Raw genomic sequence first — 26,187 nt, 5'->3', positions numbered from 1 at the left:
TATTTCTTTTGCCCATCCTGTTCTAATCCCTCTTCCATAGGCTGCTGCATATGAGAACACGGTCTGCCCGTTTGGCTGCGAACAGGCAAAAAGCGAACACACAGTGTCACCTAGTGGCACCACAAAAACCACTGCCTGGTCTCGAACTCCCAGTTAGAACACCCAGCTTCTCCCAGGGTCTTTTTTAAATGCCACCTCTTAGTGAATCGAGTATGAACCCAGTCTTCAGGCTTACATTTTCATGGAAATGACCAAACTTTATTGAAGATTTTGTAGTTAGCAGGACTGCTAAGAAAGCAGAATATTTTACACCTCAAGTATAGTAAAGAGCTAATTCTCATGAGAATACAGTACAAATATAAGCTAATATAAAAGGGCATCCTTCCACTGTTCAAGATTTCATTATTTGTAAAATAAATGAAGTCAAATTTAAAAATGTACTACGCTTCAATGCCAGCAATCAAAGTTGCACTGTTCAGATGGGTTTATTCCAGAGATTTTCCCAATGCAGCATAATTTCACAGCTGTAATGAAAAGATTTATGGCAGCTTGATACAAGTAGGATTTCAAAGTCGTCAAAAGGCCTTAAAATATTATCTGCAGTTTAAAATGAATGATGATGAATTGCAAGTAAAAAAAAAACAACAAAGAAAACAGAAACAAAAAAACCCACTTCAAATGCACATGAAATGCAAAAGTAGTGCCCTGTAGGCTACTGCAAAAGGGTTGACTTGTCCTCAAAGAGATCTGTCAGTCAGCACAGCTTCTGGATAAGCACTAAAATACATGCGTTCCAGCAATGGGCACACCATTCCAGTTGCACAGAGAAAAGGAGAAGAGGGAGTCTTCAATTGTTCAAAGGCAGTTTCAAGAATGAAAATCACATTGCACTCAGTTGGAGATGGTTTAGTTGATGATACTAAGCACTTAAATGTTTTAATTGTCAAAAAAACAGCCCAGTTGTGCCCTTTAACTGTATTTAAAGTGCATTAAGTTACCATTTTTAAAGCAGGCCAGAAAGTCCCTTTGAAATTGGTCCCTAAGCACTGCAGTAGCATTTGTAGTGGTAGAAGTAGTGTATTATAGAAAGCCTGTTTCACAACAGCACTGTGAGCACAGTGAAATCCCATAAATTGTTAATGAAATACGTAGTGAAGCTCAAAAGGGGTAAGACAGTAGGAGTACAGAACAGCTCTGTTCCCATGCTGTGGGCACAGATTACCTGTTGAAGCTATCCCACAGCTGGAGACTTGCTTCCATGCACCTAAATATACTCTTTGCAGGCTTCCAGAGTATTTTCCTGGATATTTGAGATACTTTGCACATAGAATTCCCTTGATGTCAATGTGCAGTACAGCATCGCTTTCCTGGAGGATAGCTCTTTGTTAAAGCTAAAACCACCCATTTGAAAAGGCCCACCCTTTCTAGTAAAGGCCAATTTATTCATCATCATCATCTTCATAGTAACGATTCCTTTTGATCTGTTCTTCCACTGACAGATCTTCCATATCTTCACCCTCCCAGAAACCGACATCTTGGGATTTGCGATTCTGGTTAGGAGAGGATTCCTTAGCAGTCATGACACTGGCTAAGCTGGAATGTTTAGGAGAATTTGGTTCAAGGAATTCTTCATTTGGAATGTCCTGCTCTTCCATACCATGTTCTTCCTCATCTGTCTCTGCATTCACCTGGCCATTTTCTACAAAGTTATGCTCTACTCTTCTGATACCAGGCGATTCCTGTTCTTCCTCTACATTTTGCTCTTCTGCACTCTGGATCTTCCTATTCTCAACCTTCTTTTCCTTTTGCTTTTTGTCTGCCACAACCTCTCTCTCCAATTCCTCACTTCTTTTCAACATGTCTCTCTCTGCCTTGGGAGGAGATGATGAATTCTCTGGTTTATGGCCTTTAACAGATACTGTTCTAAATGAGGCTGCGACTGTAAAGGGACGACTTCTCTCCTTCAGTGAGGAAGACCTTCTTAACTTCTTGAGATCCAGATCCACCTCCTCCAGCACATCTGGCTTGGAACTCTCTTCCTCTGGGGGCCATTTGGGTTTGAGTACTTTGATGCCCTCATCTAAGGCACTTCCTTGACTGCTTTGGTCAGATGGAGGCGGCCAAGCAATCCTGAGCTTTTTAGTTTCTGCTGGTCTCTCTTCTCTTTCAGGCAAAGCTGAAGCTTTTGCTTCCATACTTGCTGCCAGAACTCCTACTTTTGCAATTGGAGCATCCTCTACCCCAGGGCTTTGTGGATTTTCTGTTGCATTAACACCATGGACAGTTTTCTCCAGGGATTCTTCACATTCAGTTTTGCCTGCCCATAATTCCTTATGCTGTTTGTGTCCAAAGCCTTCATCATAGTTGCCTTTAGACTTGAAGAGCTGATTGAAGTGAGGCTTGCAGTAAATATTCCCACGCAGAGATGCGTACGTCCCAAGACTGTTCAGGAAAATACAAAGTCAAATGTTAACATTCTGAGCCTCAGCCACCCAGATGATTGTATATTTTAGTTATGTTACCAAAGAGATTCAATTTCAGTCCTCCAACATGTTTAGAAAAGACAGCCTTACCACTTTCATGAGTTTGCATGACCCTCTTTTCAAGTGTCAGGAGTACTTTACAAAGTTGGACATTTCCCCACTTAAAATTCCATTAAGAGTTTAAAAATAGACTTCATCAAGTGCAAAAGCCACTGCCAGAACCAGGAGTGTATTAACACTCCTACGCTCCTCTCCAACTCACTGGATTATGGCTGCCTTCAGCTCAGCTAAGCCTGAGCAGAACTTTCCTCAGCTGCTAGAGAAAAGCTGTACTTCCCATCCGGAGTGTGTTTACCTGAGTTTACTGTTGCAGTAGGAACAGCGGAAGCAGCTCGTGTGAAACACCTGCTGGTTGGCAAAGAGCCTTTCCATGGGGTACACGGTCTTCTGACACCCAACACATGTTTCCTTCATTGGCAACTGAAACTTCTACAGGAAGAAGAGAAAGTTAACTGGAAAATGAACCAGCTGCTGGGGACTTGGCTTCATGCACAGCTTCCAGAGCTCCCAGAAACATTGGAGCTATTCCCTTTCTGCAAATCAATGCCAATTATGGCAGAGTGGGTTCTGGTGGGCAAGGAGTAGGAAGAGGCAATGACAGGCCCTTAGGATTGCTGTGGCTTGACACTGAGCCAGGATTTCACCCCAGTGAATGCCACAGCTGAAGCATCCCAAGTTGAGCAATGGTTGAGAAGGAACAATGAAACTACCAGAACTCAGTTCTACCTCTGACTGAGCTAGTTCCCAAAAAGCTGTCTAATCGAGTTCTGCAACCTCCATTTTTCTTGACAGGAAAATGACAAAGAAACTTTGAGGGAGATACAGTCAGTACGAGACTTACCAAAGTGAAAAAAAAAACAAAAAAAACAGTGCAGAAAAAGAGCTGAAATATCCTCAAAATAAAAGGTAGAGGGTGGGAGGGAAGAGGAATGGAGCAGGCTGCTCACAGTTTGAAATCACCAACTTTAGCTCAATGTTCTCCTCTCTTAAAGAGAAGGAAATTGTCTCAGTGCAGATACAGGCAGCAGGAAACACTTCTGACTCCATTTGTCCACAGTTCCAGCTCTATCACAAAGAAACTACTCAGGTTTCAGGACACGCAGCCCTCAAACTTGCTCAAGACTTAAAGTGAGGAGGGCTTTGAGGTTAAACAGCTAAAACTGTTCATGTGCTCACTAAGAGAGCTTCCTGGGGGTTTAGTGCAAGGGTAAACTACGACACTAAGGAGTCAAGTGTTGCTGCTGTGCTGCATGGCAACGATTTCAGATCCTGTTTCTGGCAGCATCAAGGACACAAGTAGATTGTCCATGAAAAAAGGTCACTTGATGCCATTCACTGCTTGGAATCTATTAAGGCTGGCTGATAGGGAAGACGCTTTAAAGGAAAAATAAATAACAGTTGAAAAATTGACAGTTTCAGGCTGTGTGTTGATTACAACGACTTCAGCAGCAAGGTAAGAGAGTGCCTGGCTCCATACCGTGGGTCTGCACAGAGACAAACTGCTACTGGAGCTTTTCTTTGACTGAAAAGGAATTACCTGCTACAAACCTACTGAAAAGCTTTAAGGAAAAATATGATGGCTAAAGAAAAACAGAAAGGTCACAGGAAGACATAATCTGAGCAATTTATTTATAACAGGCTGGAAACAATGGTTAGGCAATGAAAGTTACAGTTTGAAAGGGACAGGTTGCTGAAGACAGAGCCAGCTGAAGTCAGTTTGTCACAGCCATACAGCTTGCTGACAATTTAATTCCAGTTTAATAGGTATTTCATTTCTTTAGAAGCATTGCTTGATCTTATAGTAGATTACAGTTGTAATTACGATGACATCTTGACCACCAAATACATGACATGACAGTGCTGGCATGTGCTTCTGCAATGCACATCCCCGTCTAAGAGGAGGAACTTACTTGTATAACAATGAGCCCTATGTCTGGTGGAGAGGCGTTTTGGGGTGTGAAGAGAAAGCAATTCCTTTCCAGGCATACTACAAATAGGAGCTACAGGAGGAAGGTGAGGCCCAGTAAATATAAAAAGCTTGAGAGAAAGCTGAGAGTTGAGCTCACATTAGGAGGGAAGCAGAAGGCAGGAGTAGAGGTTAGGAACCAAGAACAGGAAACAGAAGCTGGAAGAGACAAATAGGAACCTTACATGAATAAACAGCATCTGGGTTTCTATCTAGGCAGAGCAGCATCTAAGGCAGTAACAAAGTAGAGGACTAAAATGATTCTAATAATGTTAAGAGACAGCACACTCTGTGTGACCAAAATCCACAGGTTGGGTGTGCCTTGTATGCTGTAAGAGTCTGAGATTACAAAAGCGTTACAGGCAGCTCTCATTTCACATACTGGCATTTATACTCCAGAACGCTAACACTGGGCAGCCACATCTCACTGGTTTTCATGAGGTCAGTGCTGTTCCTCTCAAAGACGGGGAAAACAACAAAAGCACAGTTGTTTCCTCAGGAGTGAGCCAGGAAGTCTGTGGCAGCCCAGGGAACAGGCATCCTAACTCCAGACATCACACGTGATGAGAAAGTACAGTGGGAACAAAACCTTCAGCACTGCCATTTGTGTCTGAAACGATTAGCAAATACGTTCCTACCCAAGAAGTTCTCCATCTGCTTTATGCTTTGTAGCTCCCACTAAAGACAGTGGAAGCTTAAAGACTTGTTACTCAGAACGTCAAACTCAATCTTTGTGGAGTCAGTCACCACAGTGCCCTTAATATAAAGTTGCCACCAATTGCAGTTACCTTGGGAACAGCTGGAAGAGGAGGGTGGAAAGCCAAGTCCCAGCCTACTAAAGGCTCTGAAGCTCAGTATCAGGACCTCAGTGCCAGTCTCTGGGAGCACTGACTTTCTAAGAACTCCAGCTCAAAGCCCTTTTCCTCACACTGAAGAGGAAGAGACTGCCTCTGTCACAGAGGCACACTGCTCTAACAGCAATTCCAACTGAGTCTTTAAGAAAAGCTGAGTTTTGAGATGCTTTTCCATCCTGAATTAAAGTTCCCTCATGAACACAGATCAGATATTGATACAGTTACTGCCAGATCCTTTGTGACCACATCAGTTGCATTAAGGCTTTTCAATATTAAATAGTCAGTTGGTTTTAACAGTCACCAATGTTTGAGACTAAACAGCTGCTTTACCTTCACTGCTTTTGGCAGAGATGCATCTGTCTGGCCACCTGGTTTAGAACCAAAGTTCTGCTGCTTTGTGCTGACAGGCTTCTGAACGTCTGTCTCCCTCTCCAAGTTTTGTCCAACTAAGGGAACAGAGAAGGAAGAAAAGGCAATTACAATGACTTTAAAACCAGGGAAAGTTTATGTTCGTAAGACCCAGCCAGCTAAGAGCCAACACATTTTTCCTTGAACATTCATCTGCCATTAAACCTTTAGATCTGGAGATTTAAACGTGATCATTCTACTTTTCTGAGTTACCAGGAAAGCTAAGTTGGTATGAAAAGGAAACTAATATATGGGGATCTGACATCTAACTTCCAGGAAGTGTTCTTCATCCCTGCAAAGTGCTCACTGTGGACACTGAACTAAGTGCTTACCATTGCCATCCTCTAGGAGACTGGAGTGGAAAGACAAGTTGTTCTCGCCTACCTGCAAGAGAACATTAGACAATGAGCACCTTTGACCTTCTCAAGCCTGAATAATCAGGAGCTGAGTAAAACAGGCAGTTTGACACTGTAAGCACTGAAACAGAAAGAGACTGGCCATACTGAAGCGTACCCGAAGCTCCTCTTTGTTTTGTCAGGCACAAGGCAGAGTCCAGCTGACTGCAAGAATGGTAGACCTTTAGGAGATACCCTCATCATTTTACAGCTCTTGCAATATTAAGATCATCTGCCACAGTGGTCACACACATAAACTCCTAAATTTGTTTTCCCAAACACCTGTAGCTTGTACAACTTTATCAGTCTTCAGAAATCCTTGTGGATTTTGATGATGTACCTGCCAGGTTTTCTTACTTCGAAAGCCCTTGACACCAAGCAGTATACATTTACTGGAAAGCTCATGGCTCCCACCAACATGTGACAACGTTGGGACAAACATTCCTTGACCTACCCTGTGGAGAGCTGGATATAAAAACCAGTTTCAGCTACTGAACACATTACAAATAAAGCTCTTGATGTGTATTTCTTTATTAAACTTGGCACTATTAAATCAAACAGTTGTAAGTAGCTACACTGAGAAACTAAAGCACTGTAACAAGATTAACTGCAAATCATCACTAATTCATTTTAGTGATTGAAAGGTCCACTGCAAGCAGCTGAAGTCTGAAAATTAATGAGGAAGCGAGTTACATATATTAACATATTCTGGTTTACTGAAGGAATAACTAACACTAGCATATGGGGAAGTGCATCAGCGTGTTCTGTGGCTGTTAGAGTCACACATGTCTGGCTACTAAATCCCAGATTCAGTGTGAAAAATGACAGAGAAGGTTAGCAAGTGCCTTTTGTTTCCTTTTTTTTCCAGTTTCTGACATTTAGTACTAGTAGCTTTCATTAGGCTTATTTCCAAAGTCCATAATGTCATTTCAAAAGGACAAGCCTGGTTCTCAAACAATGTCCTGGTCAGGTTCCTTTTTGCACCTGAACACCTCAACAAGTCACTTCCCAATTCTAGCTGAATACACGAGGTTTTATTCAACTCTTCCATTCAAAACCAGGGAAGAATTCTGATTTAACTGATGTTCTTTAACTCACCTCTGAGCAAAAAGCAGCAGAACCCAAAGCTGTTCAGCTGTCAGTGAGGAACAGCTGAGAGCAACAACCTGGCCCCTTGCCCAAGGCAGGCTGGAAAGCTCTAAAAGCCCTCCCGGCATTAGGCTGCCACGTGTTCCCAGTGGCTGGAATGCACAGTACCCCAATTATTATTCAGCTACTTTTATCCCCTCTGCTGTCTCCAGTTTAGTCCACAAAAGCCTGAGCTTGAGCTTTATTGTTTCTCATTCACAGTGTAATTTTGTCTCAACTTCCAGCTGAAGCTCAAACCCAGGAACAAACCCAAACTGGCATTCGCAGTTACCTTAATCAAAACTTAGCCACTAAGCGCAGACGAAACAGGGACAAACTCTTTTTACTTGGGTCACACAAAGCTGCTCTTTTTTCCTAGTGTAGTTTATTTCTTGTTTTATCAAAAAACCCGCAAACAAAAAACCCAACACCAAACCCCACAAACAAATCAACTACAGAGCTGTGAATCCCCTTTCTACAGTTAGGGAACACGAGACACAGATGTTTAGGGTAGCTTCATCATAAGCATCAAAAATAAGTGGCAGAGTAAAACCAAACAGAACACAAAAAAAAAAACAAAACACAAAACCTTCAGAGGTTTCAGCCCTTGTCAGCTTCTGAAGCGAGCAGAAAATACATAACCATGACACTGAAGGATTCTGCCCCACTACAGACATGTCATGACTGAGGCAGGGGAACCCTCCAAGAAAACTGAACCTTCATGTCTAGGTATTCCCTACAACTGCTTCAAGTCTTCCACAGAGACTTTCTCGCTTCCAATTCACAGTCTAAAAACATAACTTAAACCAGGAATTGTGCAGCATGCACACACTCTGTACCGGCTGCTCACATTCCATTCCTACATGGCTTGTGGAACAAGTACATCAGCTGTGCTTCTACAACCACTTCCACTGAAAGTGAAGCCCTTGACCTTCACCAGCATGAGCATCTTACCTTCTCCCCATCCTGATAGGAAATGGAGTCCTCAGGACTTGGTGGCATATTCTCCTTCTGCTCAGATTTGTAATTCTTGAGTTCACTTTCACTGGCTTGAATCTCATTCTATAGGATAAAGCACTTGAAAGTTGACAGGTTCTTTTCCCCTAGCACAGTATTTACTTTCTGGGTTTCTTAACATCTTTTTTCAGCTGTTTCCCTAGTATATACAGTGATATTTAAAAGGCAGGGGCAGAAAAAGCTATACATTCTTGGGAAGTGATACCTTCTAATGAAGAGAAAAGATGGGGCTGTAGAATTTTACTGTACTCTGTGGAAGGAATGTCAGCATTTTTCTCAACAACCCCTTTTTTCTTCTGGATTGCTGTTTAAAAACCAACTCTCATTTCCCCCGCTCCATCCACACCTTCCTTTTCCCAGAAAAGGCAACTTTTAATTTCAAATTACAAGTATGTCAAGGCAAGCACGAGCTCAAGCACTGTGTGACTGCAAAATACGGTATGACATGAAAGCAAACCCTACCCTTGCTTCGATACTTGTCTAACCCCTAATGCTGTTATTTACAGAGATTTGTGCTCTTAACAAACTGACTTGTTTCAGATTGCACAAAAGCATCTTTCATACTTTAGAAAAATTAACTCCAGTGAAACCTCATGGTTCTTTCATTGCCCCAGGAGACGAGGTAACTGCAGAAAGCCTCGTGCCTTTCACAAGGCATCTTCTCTGTGACATTAAAGAGAAACAGCCAAATGCCAGCACCAGCATCCTAGTGGATATTGTAAACAAGTCTGCACAAACCCAGCCATGTCTAATAGGTTTGGGACTGAAGTTTAATATCTGATCTCTAAACGTGCTGTCCATCATCTTTACCTCCCCTTCCTTTACCACTCGCAATGCATGGGAAAGATGGCTTCTCATCCTTACTCTAACCAACTGTAAGTGTCTATCAGTTTTAACGAAGGCCTAATTACACCACAGTGCCCTCAAAATAGTTGTTCCCAAGAGATTACAGCTTTCCTTTGTAGCACAGATGTGACACATTTGAAGAGAAGGGAAGTACAAATACCACACTACCATATCAAAAGAGCCCTGGTGGCTTTGTCAGCAGGGAAGGAGAACATCTAAGAGTTAAGGGCTGCTACTGGAACACAGAAGTACTGCAAACACTGGCCTCAGAAACCGTTATTTGCTCCATTTTATGTGCTGCCCTTGTCGATGTGCCAGGCCAGAATCAAAAGAGATTCTGCCAAATGGGACATCCTACAAGCATCAGGCTAAAGCCACACTCCCCAACTGAGATCCCTGAGGATCTGCATCAAGAGACATTGACGGTAAATCTCTTGCCTGGAGGCCCTCCTTTAGTGGATCAGCCACCAATGTGAGTCACAAACTGGAAAGGGCAATCTAACAAACTGGATCCAGGTGAGAAACAGGATGCTGCAATCAGCAGTTAATCACATTTGCTGCACTGGCTGCAATTCCTTTCCATTCACACAGTGAAGTTTACTCAACTTTCCTCCCAAGGGTTGGAGAATTAGGCCCACAGTGCATATGAAATTCAGAAATCATTTCAGCTTTTGCCTCTCTGAAAAGATACCCAGGAAACACACATTCCTCCAAAGCTTAGAACCATTCTTTTCAGCTTTCATTTCCAAGGCAAATTTCCTAACTTACAAAGGCCAATCCTCTTAAAATTTATTACTCTGCTTAATAAAAACAATACTTTAGCAATAAAAGTTCCCATCATTAGACAAAATATCAGGCAGATCCAGCAATGTACTAAAGAACTTTTTAACAAAAATTAGGTTCTCGCCATCCCTTCAGCTGCAACACTTCACCATGATTCATTAACTGCTCATTTCCCCACCAAATAGCTGCAAAATGGGCACAGGTTCATTCACAAGAGTCTAACTGGAGTCAAATAATGGGTGAGAAGACCTGAAGGGAGGTGAAAAGCAGAAGGGAGGAAAACTGGCTGGAGATCCCAAAGCTGCAGGCCAAGAGATGCACGTTCCATGCACTATATGATATTGAAAGTCACTTCATCTTATTGTGCCTCAGCTTACCCTAGCCTATAGCTGATGTATAATACAGAATTGAGTTGGTTTTAAAACAAACATGCAGAGAGCTAGAGAAATGCAGAAAGAAAAAGAATGCCAGTTATAGAACAAGGGGTTATGGGTTTAAAGAGAAACAGGGAAAGTTCAGGTTAGGTATAAGGAAGAAGTTCTTCCCTGTGAGGGTGCTGAGGCGCTGGCACAGGGTGCTCAGAGAAGCTGTGGCTGCCCAGTGCTCAAGTCCAGGTTGGATGGGCTTGGAGCAAGCTGCTCTAGTGGAAGGTGTCCCTGCCTGTGGCAGGGAGTTGGACCTGAATGATCTTAAGGTCTTTTCCAGCCCAAACCAGCCTGTTGATTCTGTCCCAGAAGGACCTCAGTCAGGGCATCAGCAATTAAATCCTTGGAAAACTTTCAAGAGTATACCAGGAAGATGCAAATACTTATTTCTTCCTGCAGTATGCAGCTGCAGCTCTTCATTAGACATGACTCCTATGAGCACAAAGTTAGTTTCAAAAGATGGTATCATCTTCAGAAAGCCTGGTATCCATAAGATCTTCCTTCCAGTCTCAGGCTGGGACATAAACTCACTGCTATGAGGCAAACAACAGACTTACCATGGTGATGATGCCCGTGGAAGTGCCCTGCTTGGACACAGCTGCCTGGTACTTCGCCAGCCTATCCTTTATGGAAGTCTCTGTTAAGCGAGGCATCTCCAGGCTTTTCTTGGTCTCTGCCTTTTCTGGGCTCAGCGCTGGACTAGAATCTACAAGATGCCCTGCAAAAAGCAGCACATGAATAAAGGGGAACTTTGAGGAACACCAACAGATCTGTCCACAGAAGGATTACAAACCCCAGCCCTTCACCACTCCCAGGACCACAGAAATTCCAGATCTGAAGAGCATGGAAATGCTTCAGGCCAAGATTTCTGCTCCAAGCCCCAGAGCTAATGCAGCTGGTTTCAGAAGGAGCATATTCACCAGATGCAGCAGCCAGTGGTCTCAGAAGTAAGGAAAGCAAACAGTTTTAATGCTGAAGACTGGTTTGCTATTACTGTCAAATCCAAGCAGCTGCTACCATGGCTAAATGGAAACGTACATTATTCCTACAGTGGAATAGTTGTCAAAGTCTTTTGGGAAGCAAGGAAGGAAGTCTCACCTGCCACTGCCACCTTCTCCACGAGAATCATTTAACACAACATGTTACAGATGAGGATATCAAGAACAAATGCATTATGAAATAATTCAGTTTAGTCTCACAGGATCATCTGGAGCATCTCGTTTTATCTCCAGAGGAGCCTAAGGCTTTGCAGAGGTGCAGATCTCCTGACTCCCAGAACTGTGCCCCATTCTTTGCTATCCATCTTTCATTGCTGCTGCCAGATGTTAGCCAAAGAGGGTTAAAAAGCCAGCTCCTGTGCCTGCTCAGCTATGTAACTTCCTTGTGTAATGGCCAGGTCTTCAGAAGTAATTTAATTCAATAAAGAATGATTAAAGAAAGACCTTTCACTAGTTAGTGGACTAAAAGGTTGCGTGAATCATTAAGGTCCCTCTTGGGAAAAATAAACTAATATAAGCAGTTCTTGCCATTCTCTCCAGTGTGGCTCAAATAAGAACACAATGTGCTTCACTAAATAGTGAGATGTATTAGCCATAGGCTGAAAACGCAGAACATTGTAAATGCTTTGTTAGAAAAGAGTCTCCAGACATAATTCTGCTCAAGTCGTAAGGCTGGACAAGTATGAGGATGAGAATTAAAGCAAGAAGGAAGAAAGCACGATGTGTCTGTTCACTGCTTCCTACATTAGTCTGACTATTGAAAGTAGTTCTAGGATTAAGACGCAAGGGAAAATGGGTTCCATTCCTTAACTTATAGGATGGTTTGGGTTGGAAAGGACCATAAGATCATCCAGTCCCAACCCCCTGCCATGGGCAGGGACACCTTCCACGAGCCCAGGTTGCTCCAAGCCCCATTCAACCTGGCCTTGAACACTGCCAGGGATGGGGCAGCCACAGCTTCTCTGGGCACCCTGTGCCAGTGCCTCAGCACCCTCACAGGGAAGAACTTCTTATCTCCAGTGCCTTGGCTTCCCATGCTTAAGGGTATAAGGGTTTAAATTCAAAATGTTAATCAAATGCTACCCTCACGTGGGCTTTACAGATGGAAGATGCACTTCGGAAGATGCATTTCTGACAGGCAAAAGTTACTTCCACTGTGTTGCTTATTTCCTGAACTAAAGCACCAACCACAAGCAGGAGGTTTACTGACCTGATGTGCTGAGGCTCTTCTCTCCTTGGCCAACATCAAAGTCCTCTGAAGAGAGGCTGTTTTCAGAGATCCTTCTCCCAACTGCTGTCTTCCTCTGCTCTCTGGGGACCTGTGAGAGACAAGAGCCACCCATCAGCTGCCTGCACCAAGATTGTCCCCTATAAGCCTTTAAGCTGCACAGGTGTCAGTAGCAAATCTGCTTTACAGGCAGAAACAAGCAGAGCAAGGGACATCTTATTTAACCAATATCAAGTTTGGTCACTGAATATCTGACCCTCTCCCACCTGGAAAACCCCCTCTTGAAGAGGTCAGCACATGCCCTTTGAGCAGTTATCTTTGTTGGAAAGTCCCAGAACCACAGAAATCAGTTTTTAGGCACTTAACACTGCAAATACAAAACTTCAGCCTATATTCCAGCATTTCATACATGCTGGAATACATACTTCATACATTAGTTTCGTTTGAAGCTAATGTTCAAGGTCATTATCATCAATAATTTGCACTGATATTCAGCAATAGAAAGAAGAATAAACACTATTGTAAGAAAAGTTATCTGAAGTTACTTGTTTTGTTTTGAACAGCTTATGCATTGGGTACCAAATAATTCCCTAATTAGGTCTGATAAGGCTGAAGCTTAAGCAGGAGAGAGCCAGAGATTAATATTCTCAGATATCCAGGATAAGCATTCTCTGGAAGGCTGCAGTGCTGGGCAGGGTGCTTTGCAGCACTGCCACACAGATGCTGTGGCTGGCTCAATCACAATGATACTCATTTGGTGAGTCCAGCTCCCCAAAGTCTGATGCCCAATAAAAGAAATTATGAGAAGAAATGATGGCACCTTTGAGAAATGCTCATGAAGTGCAGAGTTGAACTCAAGTGCATCAAGGCAGGAAGTTTTCACACCTGAAAGTCAATCTATAAAATGCTGTTCCCTCCCTAGGAAGAGTTAAATCACAGAGCTGGTTGGAAATGAAGACTGAGGCTAATGTAAGGGAAAAGGCAGGTTTGGCAAGATGCTCCAACCACACATTCCCCCCCCCCCCCAACCCCAGCTTCCAACAAGTTTCTTATTTGCTGGTCACCAAACTGAAGGAAATTCCAAAGTTTTATTTTAACAGAACTGCAGCGTAAGATAATCACGGTGACAAATCAGGCACACAAAGCAGCAGCTTCACCAGGAGAGCAAAATGCAGCTGGAACCCCTCTTTTTCCATTAGCATGGGAAATATTTTCTATTTTTGTGGTTTTAAGACTTTGGTAACTTTTCTTCCTGGCAAAGAGCTCAGCTATGACAAGTCTTTTCCTTCCATCGAGTGTCGATAGGTTCAGTTTGGGAGCGTCGGCACACTTGTAAGGACTTGCAGATTCCTCATTCTGGACAAACTATGCTTAGGTGATTCTTATTCAGCCTATGGCAGCTTTAATGTCACCTTGAACCCACAACTCTGAAGCTCTTAAAATTCAATTTCCTCATTCAAAGGGTCTAACTTTTGACTAGTATCCAAAGCTCATCCTGGCAGGCAGAATACACTTGAAGACGTGATCCTTTGAAGAGGCAGAAGAGAAAAGCCCACCTGAAACCCCTGGTTTACACTGCCCTGGCTTTGGGGGTTTGTGTTTTCATCATATGGCACCACATGTTTTCTGGCCCACAGCAGGAGGGACAAAGCTACAAAGCAAACCCCAAGTTTACAACACTAACACACAAAGTTTAACTGGCAGCAGAGTGCATAAGGAAGTTCTCACTCCTAGGAAACAAAGGTCTTAAGTAATTTAGATCCAGCACCTGGGCTTCCAACCTCACTGAAAGAAACCATCAGCACTCTTCAGCAAGAAAAAGACTGAAATGAAATGGGTAACTTGTTCAGGAAACCTCTTCTCATTCTGTTTCACAATCACACCTGCATTTATTCTCCCTGTAGTCCTTCTCCAGCAACATGATGCTGAACTGCCTTCATGTTGAGGGGACAACCAAAACCTCTGTATTTTTATCAGCAGTAAAGGATTCAATACCCATCAGAAACACATTCCCCTGCTTTGACTCTACAGGACGTTCCTGAGGGTTGGTGAGTCCTGACCTGGGAGCAAAGAGCTTCCCCCCATCACACCACCTCACTGTGGAATCCACTGCAGCAGGAAAAGGTCAATTCTCAGAGGCAGTCATCTCATGACCAGCTAAAACAGACCAAGTTAATGAGTACTCCAACTGTCCCAGTCCTGCCCGCTCCCCTCCTCCTGTCCTCTTTGCCACCTCAGACATCTGCAGGTACAATTTCACCTGAAGAACTTCTCTGTAGGTAAATACAACACAATTGGGTCTTGAGAGTAAAAACCCAAACCACCAACATACAAAAGCTTTAGAGTTCAGAGATATTTCTGTATAGTCTTCACACTAAAACCTATATATATATAACGTCAATGTTATGTAGATTTTATATTGGCAGTTTTATGTTGTAGGGGAAAAAAAAAGAGTAATAATAATGGCTTAACAAAGGGAAGATAAGGGTCTTTCCCCATTACAATCAATAGACTGACCAACTGAAGTCATTAGGATGATTCTGGCTCACGGATGGGAACACCTTTTGAATGAAGGAATCCCTGACTTCCAGCCTTACGCCTGTGGCACTCAGTTCCCTTTACAGTCCTAGCTGGGCCACAATTCCCATGCCACAGCTTCTGCTACTTGCAAAAAAGAGACAAAACATTCCTCCTGTGTGGAAAGCCCCAAGGTTCTAAGACGAAAGAGATGAGCACAGAGGTATCTCAAACAGAGTTAACAGCATTTTGCCTGGGGCACAAAGAGTTGCTGGGCAAAAGACCAACTCAAAGTTACACCTATTTCATTATATACCAAGTGTGTCAAATGTGACCCTGCACATGAGGTTTGTTACAGGAGACAGTTAAGTGTTCTGCCTCTAAAGGAAAAACACAAACCAACCTGGAGACAGCTTTGTAAGGAACACTGCAGATCTACTTTGCTCTGTCTTTCCTTCTGCTCTTCCTAGTGTACTCTTTTGCTATCACTTACGGGAAGAATCCTTTGTAGCTGATAAAAGGGCTGATGTTCAGGCTTTGCTTAGTGCTGAACCAATCCACGCTGACATGCCTGCCTCTAGCATGGTTACAGCAGCTTTCTCCATGAAGATGCAATAAAAAAGATCTGCCTTTTATCTAAATTGCAGAAGACGGAGCAAGATCTGAATGAATAAATGAAGAAACGAGAATGTTTTGCATAAGCAAACCCTGGAAATGAAAATAGGTTTGTTTAGAGTGGGTGTCCGAGTCAGGAAATCCAGGCTCTAATCTGGATTCTTGCCACAGGCTTGCCCAGCAACCAGGCAAGTTGTTTTATCTTTCAAAGCTGCCATGAAGTTACAGCCATTTTGCTATTTGGCTTCTACAGATGTTTTATCAGCAAAGCTCTGACAGCACTTTTACCTTAAGACTTACATAAATGCCACAGAAAATCGCCATCTCAGCTGAATTTACAGTTGGGTTTGTTGTTCGTGAAGGTCTTTTCAAACCTAAATGATTCTCTGAGGTCTTGCACACACTTAAACCAGGGCTTTAGCAATTCACAAAGTTCAGGCAAAGCATAAATGGAAGAGGCAATGGCAGAGCTTGCAGTTAGGCACATTTACACCACTGCCATAGTTGCTTCCTACCTTAGTGAAAAAGAGCTGTGTCCCCATAGTGCTTCAGGGTCTTTATTGTATGGGACTGCATGACATCACCCTCCAGGCCTCAGATAAGTTCCCAGAACCAGGAATCTCACAATAGTGCTTTCTGATTACAAAGACACCCCCCTCTCCCCCATACACTCAAACTTCAGCGCGCTTTGTGCCTTTTCTCTTCGAAAACTAAAAAGTAACCAGATGCACTTGGAATAGGAACGTACTTTGCACCGAACCTGAACAGTTTCATACCTCCTGTACAGCACTGCCTGTGCTCAGGCGGTTTTCAACGCTCTTGGAATTACTAAACTTGACAGAAATATCACTTCCAGAGCTCCAAAACGATTTATTCCCCAGGCTAAGCTAAAGTTACTTGAAGCCCATCTGCAAACCGGTACTTTTCCTGTGGAATCCTGCCTGAGTAACCCTACAGGAAGAGTTGAGAGCAGCGCTATCAGATCACCCTCCACAACCCAGCCCTTCAGTGGACGTGACAGCACGGACAGCCCTCACACAATGACAAAAGCCTCCAAAAATCCAAGTTGTGAAATTCCTCCATACAGACCCAGTCCTCACTTGAACACCGAGATGCTCCTCCGAAGCCCTGAATTGTTGCATATTTAAACAACTTTTGCACAAAAGTCACTTGGTTTGCTCAATACTGCAAGAAAACCACCCGCAGTCAAACAAAGGCCAGAAGTAAAGGAAACTATGAGAAAACTGGAAAATCCACGAGCATCAAGGCCTCGGGACTATGTTGCAAGTCACTCGCATATGCAACTCATTTTCTAGTTAAGCAATTCTCCCCGGGGACACAGAGTCTGCAGTCCACATGCAGGATCACATTTCATGAGCAGTTGTAGGAAAAATGCAAGCCCTGTGCATTTGCAAGTCAAAACTAGTGAAGGCAGGAGCCTGGCTGCCTATCTCTGCTGATTCCTCCCTCTCCAACCCCATAAGAAACATTTAAGATAGAAAGATGACAGAACAGCAAGGAAAAGATGGGAGTATTTCACAGCACGCACATCTCTCTGCATGTGCCTCTATGTGACTCACTGATACACACATAAAACCCCCTTAGCTCTGGCAGCACTTCCACCTCAACTGCAGCCACCCGAGGTTGTTGAGCTCACTTCAAACAGTTACTTCTTTTAATACGTGTATTGTTTTACACCACTCAAGCTCTCATAGCTCATCTTAATCCTCAGACACCATACAAACAAACCCAACTCGCTTCAAAACCCCACGCTTAATGAATTCCGTACTTTTCTCTCTTAAATTGCACCCCTTTCACGAGCAAATTCCCATCTCCACTGAGCAATCCCCAACAGCCCCAGCCCCAAGCGCTCTGCCGGGACCTGTGCAGCTGAAGTAAGTTATTAACACCCACAACGTTAAGTTTCAACTACAACAATGAGTACAATTATTTGCAGAGTCAACAGATAGGAACCACTCCCTCCAGGGACTTTTCCTGATGCCCAGGAGGCAGCAGAGGTTTAGTTTCTCTCATGATTGGAGGGGACAGATCCTTACCTTGGGCTGGGTCGCTTCACCCTTCTCAAACATCATCTTGAGTTTGCTCAGCGGGACGCTGTACTTCTCTATCTTCCCCGACGAGTCCGTGTTTTCGCTGGCATCCGACTTCTCCCCCTCTCTGGGCTCTCTCAGGCAGTTTTCCATCCTGCCACTCTCTGCTGAGCGGCTTTTGGGCTTTCTGCTGTCACCACCGGGACACTGGGGCTGGCCAGGGATGCGCTCAGCGGATGGAGCACCAGCCCCCAGGCTTTGCTCTTCCTCTGGGGAAGGAGCGGGGCTGCTCCTGAATCCAAGCTCGGGGTTCGTAACCTTGTGCTTAACCTCAGCACAGCTGCTTCGTAGCGTTTCCTTCTGAGACTCCGTTCCCAGCACTGGATTCTCCCACTTCTTCTTTAGCACACTCAGATTCCCCCTTTTAAAATGAGGGGGAAGATTTTCTGTGTTCTACAAAGAACAAGAAGTTAATTCCAGTTTTATGCCTGGTGAAGCATTAAAGCACTTCCTTTCTATGCGAAAGGAAGCTGAAGGCTCAGCACTGAGCTCAGCTCTCTGCTTTTTCAGACAGCTGTGAATAGTTACAACTGTGCCACATGGAGAAAGCATCCAGGATAGGAAAGGAAGGAGGGGGGAGAAAAGTCAGGAGCTAAAGCAGGAAGTGAGCAAACAGGATGGCCTTATAAGGGAAAAGGGAGTCAAGCCCTGATGAGTTAAATGACACAAAAGGCTTCAATCCACCCATGAAGGAAAGGGGTCCCAACTCCACCCAAGGGTCTGTGGTCCTAGAAGGAGCAAACAATAGCACAAGCAGCCATATGAGGGGTGGGTGGTGTGCCAAATGCTGCAATGTCTTCCAGCTGCTTCAGAAGACAACAATCAGTGCAGGCCTTCCAAAAAGCTTAGGATTAGCTTTCAGAAACCACCACTTTTGGAGCTATGTATTTCCACTATCAGTTAACAGCAGTGTTTGAGTTACAAGAGATCCACCTGCAGTATTTTATGCCACCCAGTGTAAGGCTCAAGCTAAATACTGATAACAAACACCTTTTTGCTCCCATTGATAAATAACCAGACCATTTACTGGCTTTTTTTTTCTTCTATTTCACTCAACGCATTGAAAGCTCTTGGCAGGAAACACACACACAAGCTTGCAAGTGCTGCCTTACCACTGGGAATTAGATGGGGCAGCAGTAACCCTCACATTCAAGTGCTTCTCAGATTGGTTGTACTTACAAGTAGTTACCTCTCCCCAGTGTAACAGAGCCTATGTTTTGATTCATTCACATCAGTATCATCGCTGTATTTTTGCTGACTCTCCCTTATGGGGACCACTATGTCTCAGACTCACTGCAAGTGGAACAGGTCTGCAGGGCTTACAGGAATTAAACAGGATTAGCAGCTATATTAGGATTTAAATCTCTCACCCTATTACTCTTCTGGTCACATTTTGAACACTGCTTTGCAAATTAACTTGAATCCACCTACACTTCCAAAAACAATCAGCTTGTGCTGACTGCATTTGAAAGAAAGTACTAAAGTTACAAGGCAAATGTAATGCAGCAGAAGGACTGAAAATGGCACAGCAGGTTTCCACAGGAGCAGCTCTGGACCCAGCACACTTCATAACACATGTTCTTGCTTGGCACTTGCCTATTCCCTGATCACACAAGCAATGAAAATTTAAGACCAGAGAGTAATTTCTAGGATGCTTCATTTATCACACCTATATCCTGCATAGACAAAAGCATGACTCCCAAGCATTAAAGAGATGAAGGTAGCATGCTCTACCACAGACTTACCCATGTATCCTGAAAACATTTGAACAGAAATGAACCTGAGGATGTGTGTGAACAAAGACCATCAATCTTAGTGCCCGGTACTTCAGGCAAGGTCCTCTGATCCCAGAACAGTAAGTGCAATGCAACGTGAGGCTGTAACACAGCCAGAAAGGATGCTCTCCCTCATCCAGGGGTCTAAACCTTGTAAGGCTCCTCAGAGAAGATCCCCCTTAAGGGATGCTACAGCTATTAAAGATGCACACATGTTACATTTAAGACAGGCTGGTGGCTCTTTCTAAGCAGACTTATAAATTTAGTTAAGAAAGGAAGAGGTACCACCCCACTGCCTACAGCTAAGAACAAAGAGATGGATATTCATGTGTTGTGGTTTTTTGCCTTTTGCTTAGGAGTGAATTGGTGACTCAACAGATAGCTTGGGGCAGGGAACTTCATTTGCTTTCCTTTCATTAACATTGGGAATGGGTAGGGGGAATGAGTCAAAGCAAACACTATGTCTAAGCCAAGTTTTCTGTAGGACACATAGCAGCAACTTTGATATTCCAAAAATCAACTGTCACAGCAGCATTAGGGTAGGCTCTTATTGCAGGCTCTTGCTTATTGCCCAGGAAGCAAATACTTACACTTCTTTTTTTCTCAGCAGTGGCTTCTTCAGCTGCCTTCTGATACCTTTGAGATGGAAGAAAGAGAGAAAAAACCCAACACAACAGTTTTTAAATCAGAATACTGAATGCTCTTTAAGACTCCCTCCCCCCCCCGCAAGGATTCCCTGCACTTCCTGGACTTATCAAATTAAACCAGAGACTTGAAAAACAGCAGCAAACAGCACCCGAGCAATGCAAAGTGATCAGACGTTTTTAAATCATTCGGTTTACAATAATAACACACATGATCATTGTTTTCATTCCCTAAGCACTCCGAGTCTCAAATCGAGACAGTTTACCTTGGAATAGCTGTATTGTTTCCACCGGGCAGCTGTCTGCTGTGCAGGAATAACTCAGCTATTGATCCAGCAGCTGCTGAACCGTGACAAATCACAGCTTGGCATAAGCAGGACATCTACAGAAGTGCCAGTTCATTCTACTATGCTGGGTTGTAAACTGCACCAGTTCAGCAGTTGCTTCAAGAGCAGCTGAACCATCCCAGCAGTGGAACCAGTAATCACAGCCCTCTGAAGATAAGCCACCCTGGATCATGAATCAAAGTCCTTTAAGAAGCTAGAGGGAACTCCCAGCAATCTGCACACCCACAGCCCCTGCACTGCACAGGGTGAGCCCACTCTGCTTTTGAGGTGCACAGATTAGTCAGATGTGACACATTTTGCCATTTGTAAGCAGAGCTTTGCCTTCTAAAGGGAAGAAATGTCACCCAACAGCTGCTGGGGCAAGTGGTGTTTCTACCTTTCTTATCTGTGGAATTCTACTTTTGATACAACTCTGACTGTGTTACATTCAGTAAACAAGGCACTAATATTACAGTCATCAGCTTCAGCCTTCACATAATGGCTGCAGTCAAACCCATAACTTATGTGTATCATAGCTCCTTCCAAGAGAAATAATCTCATGTGCAGATACCTGCTCTATTACAAGTTTTCCTTTATCACATTTGATTTTTTTTCCTGCTGTAAATAGCGTGCTCTCATGTAGATTCTTCCTCTTGTTACACTAGAGAGTAGACAAACTGCACCCTTACTTACTCCTGCTCCACCAAGCTGCATTCATTGTACAGACTGAAAGGAGTGTAGCTGCCCCTCTTTAACCAATGCAAACATATTAACCTATGTCTCTGTACCCCAAAGGTTCCCAACACTGAATGAGACATGCTGAGAAAGGAAGAGTCTTACTACAGAGGGTCATGGGGATGCAAGTCAAGTACCACACTGGAGAACAAACAAGGGTTGAAGAGCCCCAGACAGCACACACTGGAAGTTCCCCCACCATAGCACACTGCTCAAGTCTCTGCTGCTGGAATTTGCATGTCTCTGACCTGGCAAAACTGGTAACCTAAACACTTTATGGAACGAAATAAATGGCTTCATGTACAAATATTTAGGTAAAAGCAATTTAGAAAAATTATGCTCCTCACTGTGTCAGTGTTGGCAAAGCCCAGAAGCAGGACCGTGGTTTTCCAAGGAACTGAGGATGCTTATATAGAGGGACCCTACTTGATCAGGGAACAGCAGTTTGGATTACTTCCAGTAAGCCCTTTGCAAAGGATTAGCCACATGCAGCAAGATGACCAGGTTCTGTAATCAAGCTTCAGTGAGTGAATAAATCACCTTAACAAGAGCAGTCAAAGCAAGCAGCTTCTGCCCAGGACACAGTACTTAAAGAGTAACTTCAGGAGATGTGTTTATGGGAAGTCCAGGTTGCCAACTATCCATCTACCAGACTCCAGAAAATTTCTCCCACCCTCAACATTTAAACACTCCAAAACCTTGCTACACTATTAATGCAATAACCTAGGAGACTTGGTTGCCCAAATCCCATTGAAAATCCAAGCTGTAGTCTATATAATTCCTTAAGGAATTAAAAGCTTTTCCAGAAAACAACAATAGGCCACCGCCACTCAGCTTTCTCAGTGTCTAAAATGATTGTGATTTGACTGTAACCCATCATCCATCTCTCAAGAGAAAAGGGAAGGGGACATGTGAAGAACATAGCTACTGTGACACACTGATGGAACTCTTACTAGAGGGTTTCATCTGTCACCACCAGTTTCTAACTGGTCTCAGCTTAACTGGTAATGTATTACTGCTACTTCTTGGGGTACCAGGCAGGAAATGCCATGTTAACAGAGAAACCTACGTAGTTTATGGCTTTAGCAGTTCAAGACTGTTTCTGCTGAAGTAAAACCCTAATGGCAATAGCCACCTGCATTCCCCACACTCTGCCCTGAAAACCAGATTGCCATTTGTAGTTTGACAGAGAACATTCTACCTGATTTTCTGAGAGCAGAAAGAAGCTATTCTGGCCCTAACTATTCTATGATTCTATGATTCTATGACCACTGAAACAACAGAACATCAGCACCTACAGAAACCTTCGCCCAGCACACATGAAACCAGAGCTGAAATGCCTTACAGATCCATATTAAAGAAGCACAGCAACTGCGAGTGAAGCATTGCTCGAGGTACCAGCTGTCAACCTGTACACACAGCTTGTGGCCAGCAGCCTCACAGCACTTACTTAGAGAACCTCTCCATGAGAGCTGATGACTTGTTCCTGTTGACGAGAGAAAGCTCTTTTGCAGTGATTTTCAAGGACTGTGAAGCCCATTGTCTTCTGTTAAACGGGGAAGGCTCCATCTTAGCACCACAAATACCTGCTCAGGAGGAGAGCACAGTGTCAGCAACAGGAATTACGTGAGCACAAGAGTAGCTTCGTAAAGTGATTCCATACCAAGCCACCATTCAGCTACTCCCAGTGTACTGAGTCCCAATCATTTCAGGACTTTATCCGTCAATGGACTTAGAAAAAAGACATCAGATTAAAACTATCATTTCCTCTGCAGACAACATTAAGATGGGGCCCTTGATAAAAACACCAGCCACAATGAAAGGGGTGAGAGAGAAGCCACAAGCCAGGAGAAGGAAGCAAACTGCGGCTGAGGAGGATGTGGATGTGACCTCTAGATTCCCTATTTGTACACACGGGCTCCACGAAGCCCTAATGTGCCCTCTCTTGCTTGGTTTCTGAACCAAATGTGCTGGCATTTATGTAAGAAAAAGCTGGAGTTATGAAACGTAAGAGGATGTAATTCCTACACAGACATTTCTCATTCACTCTTGCCATGCTCATTCTGAAGGCAGCAGCCGCTTCCTCTGTGAGCTGAAACAAAGTCTCCTGTTCATGGAGGCAGCTGTAAGCCTCCTGTTGCAGTGGCTATCGCTTACCTAAAGCAACAGCTTTCACTGCCTTGTCCTGCTGTAAATGGCAAGAGATTTTGTTCAGCTTTTCAGCACAGAAGGCAACAAGACTGTATCAGATTTTCTTTCTTTGCGCACTTGGTTTTCTTTTGTGGAGGAGGAAAGGAGGGGAGATTAATTTAGAGTTTGCTGATAAGACAAAAATAAAGCTGTGGGCCAACGCCTTTCCTTTTTTCCTCTTTTCTTTTATCCCTGCCCTCATGTCACACAATGCCTGCAGCAAGTGCATTGCCTGATCCTACAAAGCTAACGTTAGGCAGGCTGAGTTCCTTCTCCTATTTGCCATCAAATTCTTTACCTGGTTTGCACCATTAGAACTCTGGGGGTGTGAGTACAGGGCTGCCTGAGCATGAGCCACACTCTAAATGGAAGCGCCTTAAGCCAACTTGATAGAACAGTGAATCAAAGGTAGGAAATGCCACGTTTCTGGAATCCTTGTAGGCATGCAAGACTTGGGATCCTGTAGTGCCTCAGTCCGGAAGAACTCGGCTGCCACGAGTGCAATCTCACTGATGGTCTATGCTGGGAGTCTCAGGGAATTCCAGTGCAGAGATGGGAGCTCGGGGCCTGTGAGGGGCCCAGCTGGTGCTCCAGCCAGAGGAACCCCCCTCAAGTGCTGCACCCCGCCGCTGCACAGAGAGAAAGGCTGCAGATGACCACGCTGCTGTCTTGGCCGGTACGGGCAGGAAGGATGGGACTTCTCCAGCATCCCTGAATTCACCTGATCCCGTGAAGGGACTGACACCCCATGCCAGCACGGGGGTTACTCAAGGCAGTCATTTAGAGGGTGCTTTTAGATGTACAGGTGGAACTATCACAGCAAGCAAGAACAGTTGAAACATCCTGAAATGACTTCTCCATGGTACATTTCCAGCTTCCAACTCACAGCTCCACTGACAGCAGCCTCTGAAACGCTCCCATGGCCCCTTCCAGCTGGCAGGAGACACTCAGACTGCAGAGCTACTTGCTGGAATTCCTGCTTTCTCCAGCCATTTCACATCACCTCTCCTGTCCAGACTGGACTAAGAGCAGGACACCCTCCGCTTGACTGCCTGAAAGTAGTTACCGACAGCACAAATCACAACCCACAAAGGAAAAGGATCTAATATAAGAGGAGTGCTCCATTTTCTCCCTTTGCAAAAAGCACATTATACATGCAAATAAAGGAGCATTTCTGTGATTGCAGGATGTTGATGCCCAGTAGCAAACATTCAGCATATGGCTTTAATAAAGCCACAGCATACATCTGCAGGGATTACACACAGAACTTCCAGTTCTTCATACAGAACCGTGTCCCTGTTAAAAAGGATGAATTCCGAGGCAGCCAGGTAAAGCCACAGTTTAACCTTTGGTTTATGGTTAACCTTGAGCCACAGGGAGCTCACCTGAAGCCCCACTCTGCAGCTTAAGCTGCCTGTCAAGAGAAAGCAAAGCCCAGTTTAACTGTTCGGAACAGAAGCCCAAGCAGTGATGCCCGAGCATCCATCCCACTGCAGCCTGTGCTGCTCCCACAGATGCTTCTTCTCCCTTGCCATGTTTCATTCTGTTCTCCTGCCATTTTCCCCATGAAAGCCTCAGGTACATTAAGACCAGGAGGCCTGGTTTGGCAACAATCTCTTTCTAAAGGCAGTACGTGCTGCGAGGCCATTCAGAGGCCAAGTGAAGCAGCCTATCTGGGATCTCAATCTCTACAAGAGACAGAAACCAGACCTCTAGGATGCCCCGGAATTTGGGCTCCACACCTTTAACACCACATTCCCAGCACATTCCCATACATCCAGAGCTCTTCAAGCATCTCCGCCCTTTCTTTGCTGCTCCTGCTTAAGAACTTATCCCAAATCATTCCGGGAAATAGCCCTTTATTGTATGCGTTACAGTTTAAACGGGACGGTGAGGATGCTGTGCACGGAACAGACACAGACGGTGCGGATGCAGCGCAGGGCCCGCAGGAGGTGGGACAGGACCCAGAGCTGAGCGCGGTGTTAGGGGAGGGAACGGCTGCGATGGGAAAGCACCAAATCAACCTCCAGTAACCGTAACCGAGCGTTTGAACGGGAGGATAAACCCGGGAAGGACCCGAAGCGTTCCCGCCGCGCTCCCCTCCCGTCCGCACCCCCCGAACACCTCATCCCCATCCCCATCCCCATCCCGGCGGGGCCATACCCGAGCCACGGCGGGGCAGGAGCGGGCTCTGAGCACCGCTGCCACCGGCCCGGGCCCGGCCCGGCCAACGGAGCCCCCAGCGCCCGGCTCCGAGCCACAGCCCCCGGCCCCTCCATCCCGCGGGAGCGCGCCCCCCAGCGGCCCGGCGGTCCTACCCCGCTCCCCCGCCCCACGCACCTGTCGCGGCTGAGCCGGTGAATGCACCTCCGAGCCGGCGGCGGCGCCGGGCACCCGCGGCGGCCCCGCCCACGGCCCCGCCCACAGCCCCGCCCCTGGCGGGGGGCTTCCCCAGCGCATGCGCACTGCGAGTTCCCGACGGGGTCTTCCCGCCTTTTTGGCGCCGGGGATGAGGTGGCGGCGGCGCTCGGGGGCTTCACTGCGATGGGGGAACCGGGGGTGACCCCGTGTGTCCCCATCCGCCCCCCGTTTCCCCCCCCCGTTTACCCCGGTCCCCCCCCCATGTGTCCTGGTCCCTCCCGGGTGCCCCGCTCCCCCCCCTGTGTGTCCCGGTCTCCCCCCC

At 45.0% G+C, this 26,187-nt stretch overlaps 1 protein-coding gene across 5 annotated transcripts; it reads right to left on the bottom strand.

The window, feature by feature from the left end:
* Positions 1–236: 236 nt before the first annotated feature.
* On the bottom strand, positions 237–25,968 carry LIMA1 (LIM domain and actin binding 1). Of its 5 annotated transcripts, none has more exons than XM_061443367.1 (11): positions 25,845–25,968; positions 22,765–22,900; positions 20,200–20,245; positions 17,781–18,227; positions 12,574–12,682; positions 10,923–11,083; positions 8,249–8,356; positions 6,104–6,155; positions 5,694–5,809; positions 2,839–2,972; positions 237–2,442 (listed from the first exon to the last, which is right to left on the bottom strand). In XM_061443367.1, exons 2-11 carry the CDS (start codon positions 22,881–22,883, stop codon positions 1,440–1,442), a joined length of 2,295 nt encoding a protein of 764 aa, XP_061299351.1. In that variant the 5' UTR covers positions 22,884–22,900; positions 25,845–25,968; the 3' UTR covers positions 237–1,439. The 5 variants fall into 5 exon arrangements, with proteins under 5 accessions (XP_061299351.1, XP_061299352.1, XP_061299350.1 ...); XM_061443368.1 differs by lacking the exon at positions 25,845–25,968 and adding an exon at positions 23,803–23,824 and having other exon boundaries at positions 5,694–5,792; positions 6,093–6,155; XM_061443366.1 differs by lacking the exon at positions 25,845–25,968 and adding an exon at positions 23,803–23,824.
* Positions 25,969–26,187: the final 219 nt, after the last annotated feature.

This window comes from Pezoporus flaviventris, unplaced genomic scaffold (assembly GCF_033815535.1).
Source record: "Pezoporus flaviventris isolate CSIRO_AGI_PZ_B2104156 unplaced genomic scaffold, CSIRO_AGI_Pfla_v1 ptg000350l, whole genome shotgun sequence".
Lineage (NCBI taxonomy): Eukaryota > Metazoa > Chordata > Aves > Psittaciformes > Psittacidae > Pezoporus > Pezoporus flaviventris.
Note: the sequence above shows the minus strand (reverse complement) of the source record. Positions and strands in the feature narration are given on the sequence as shown.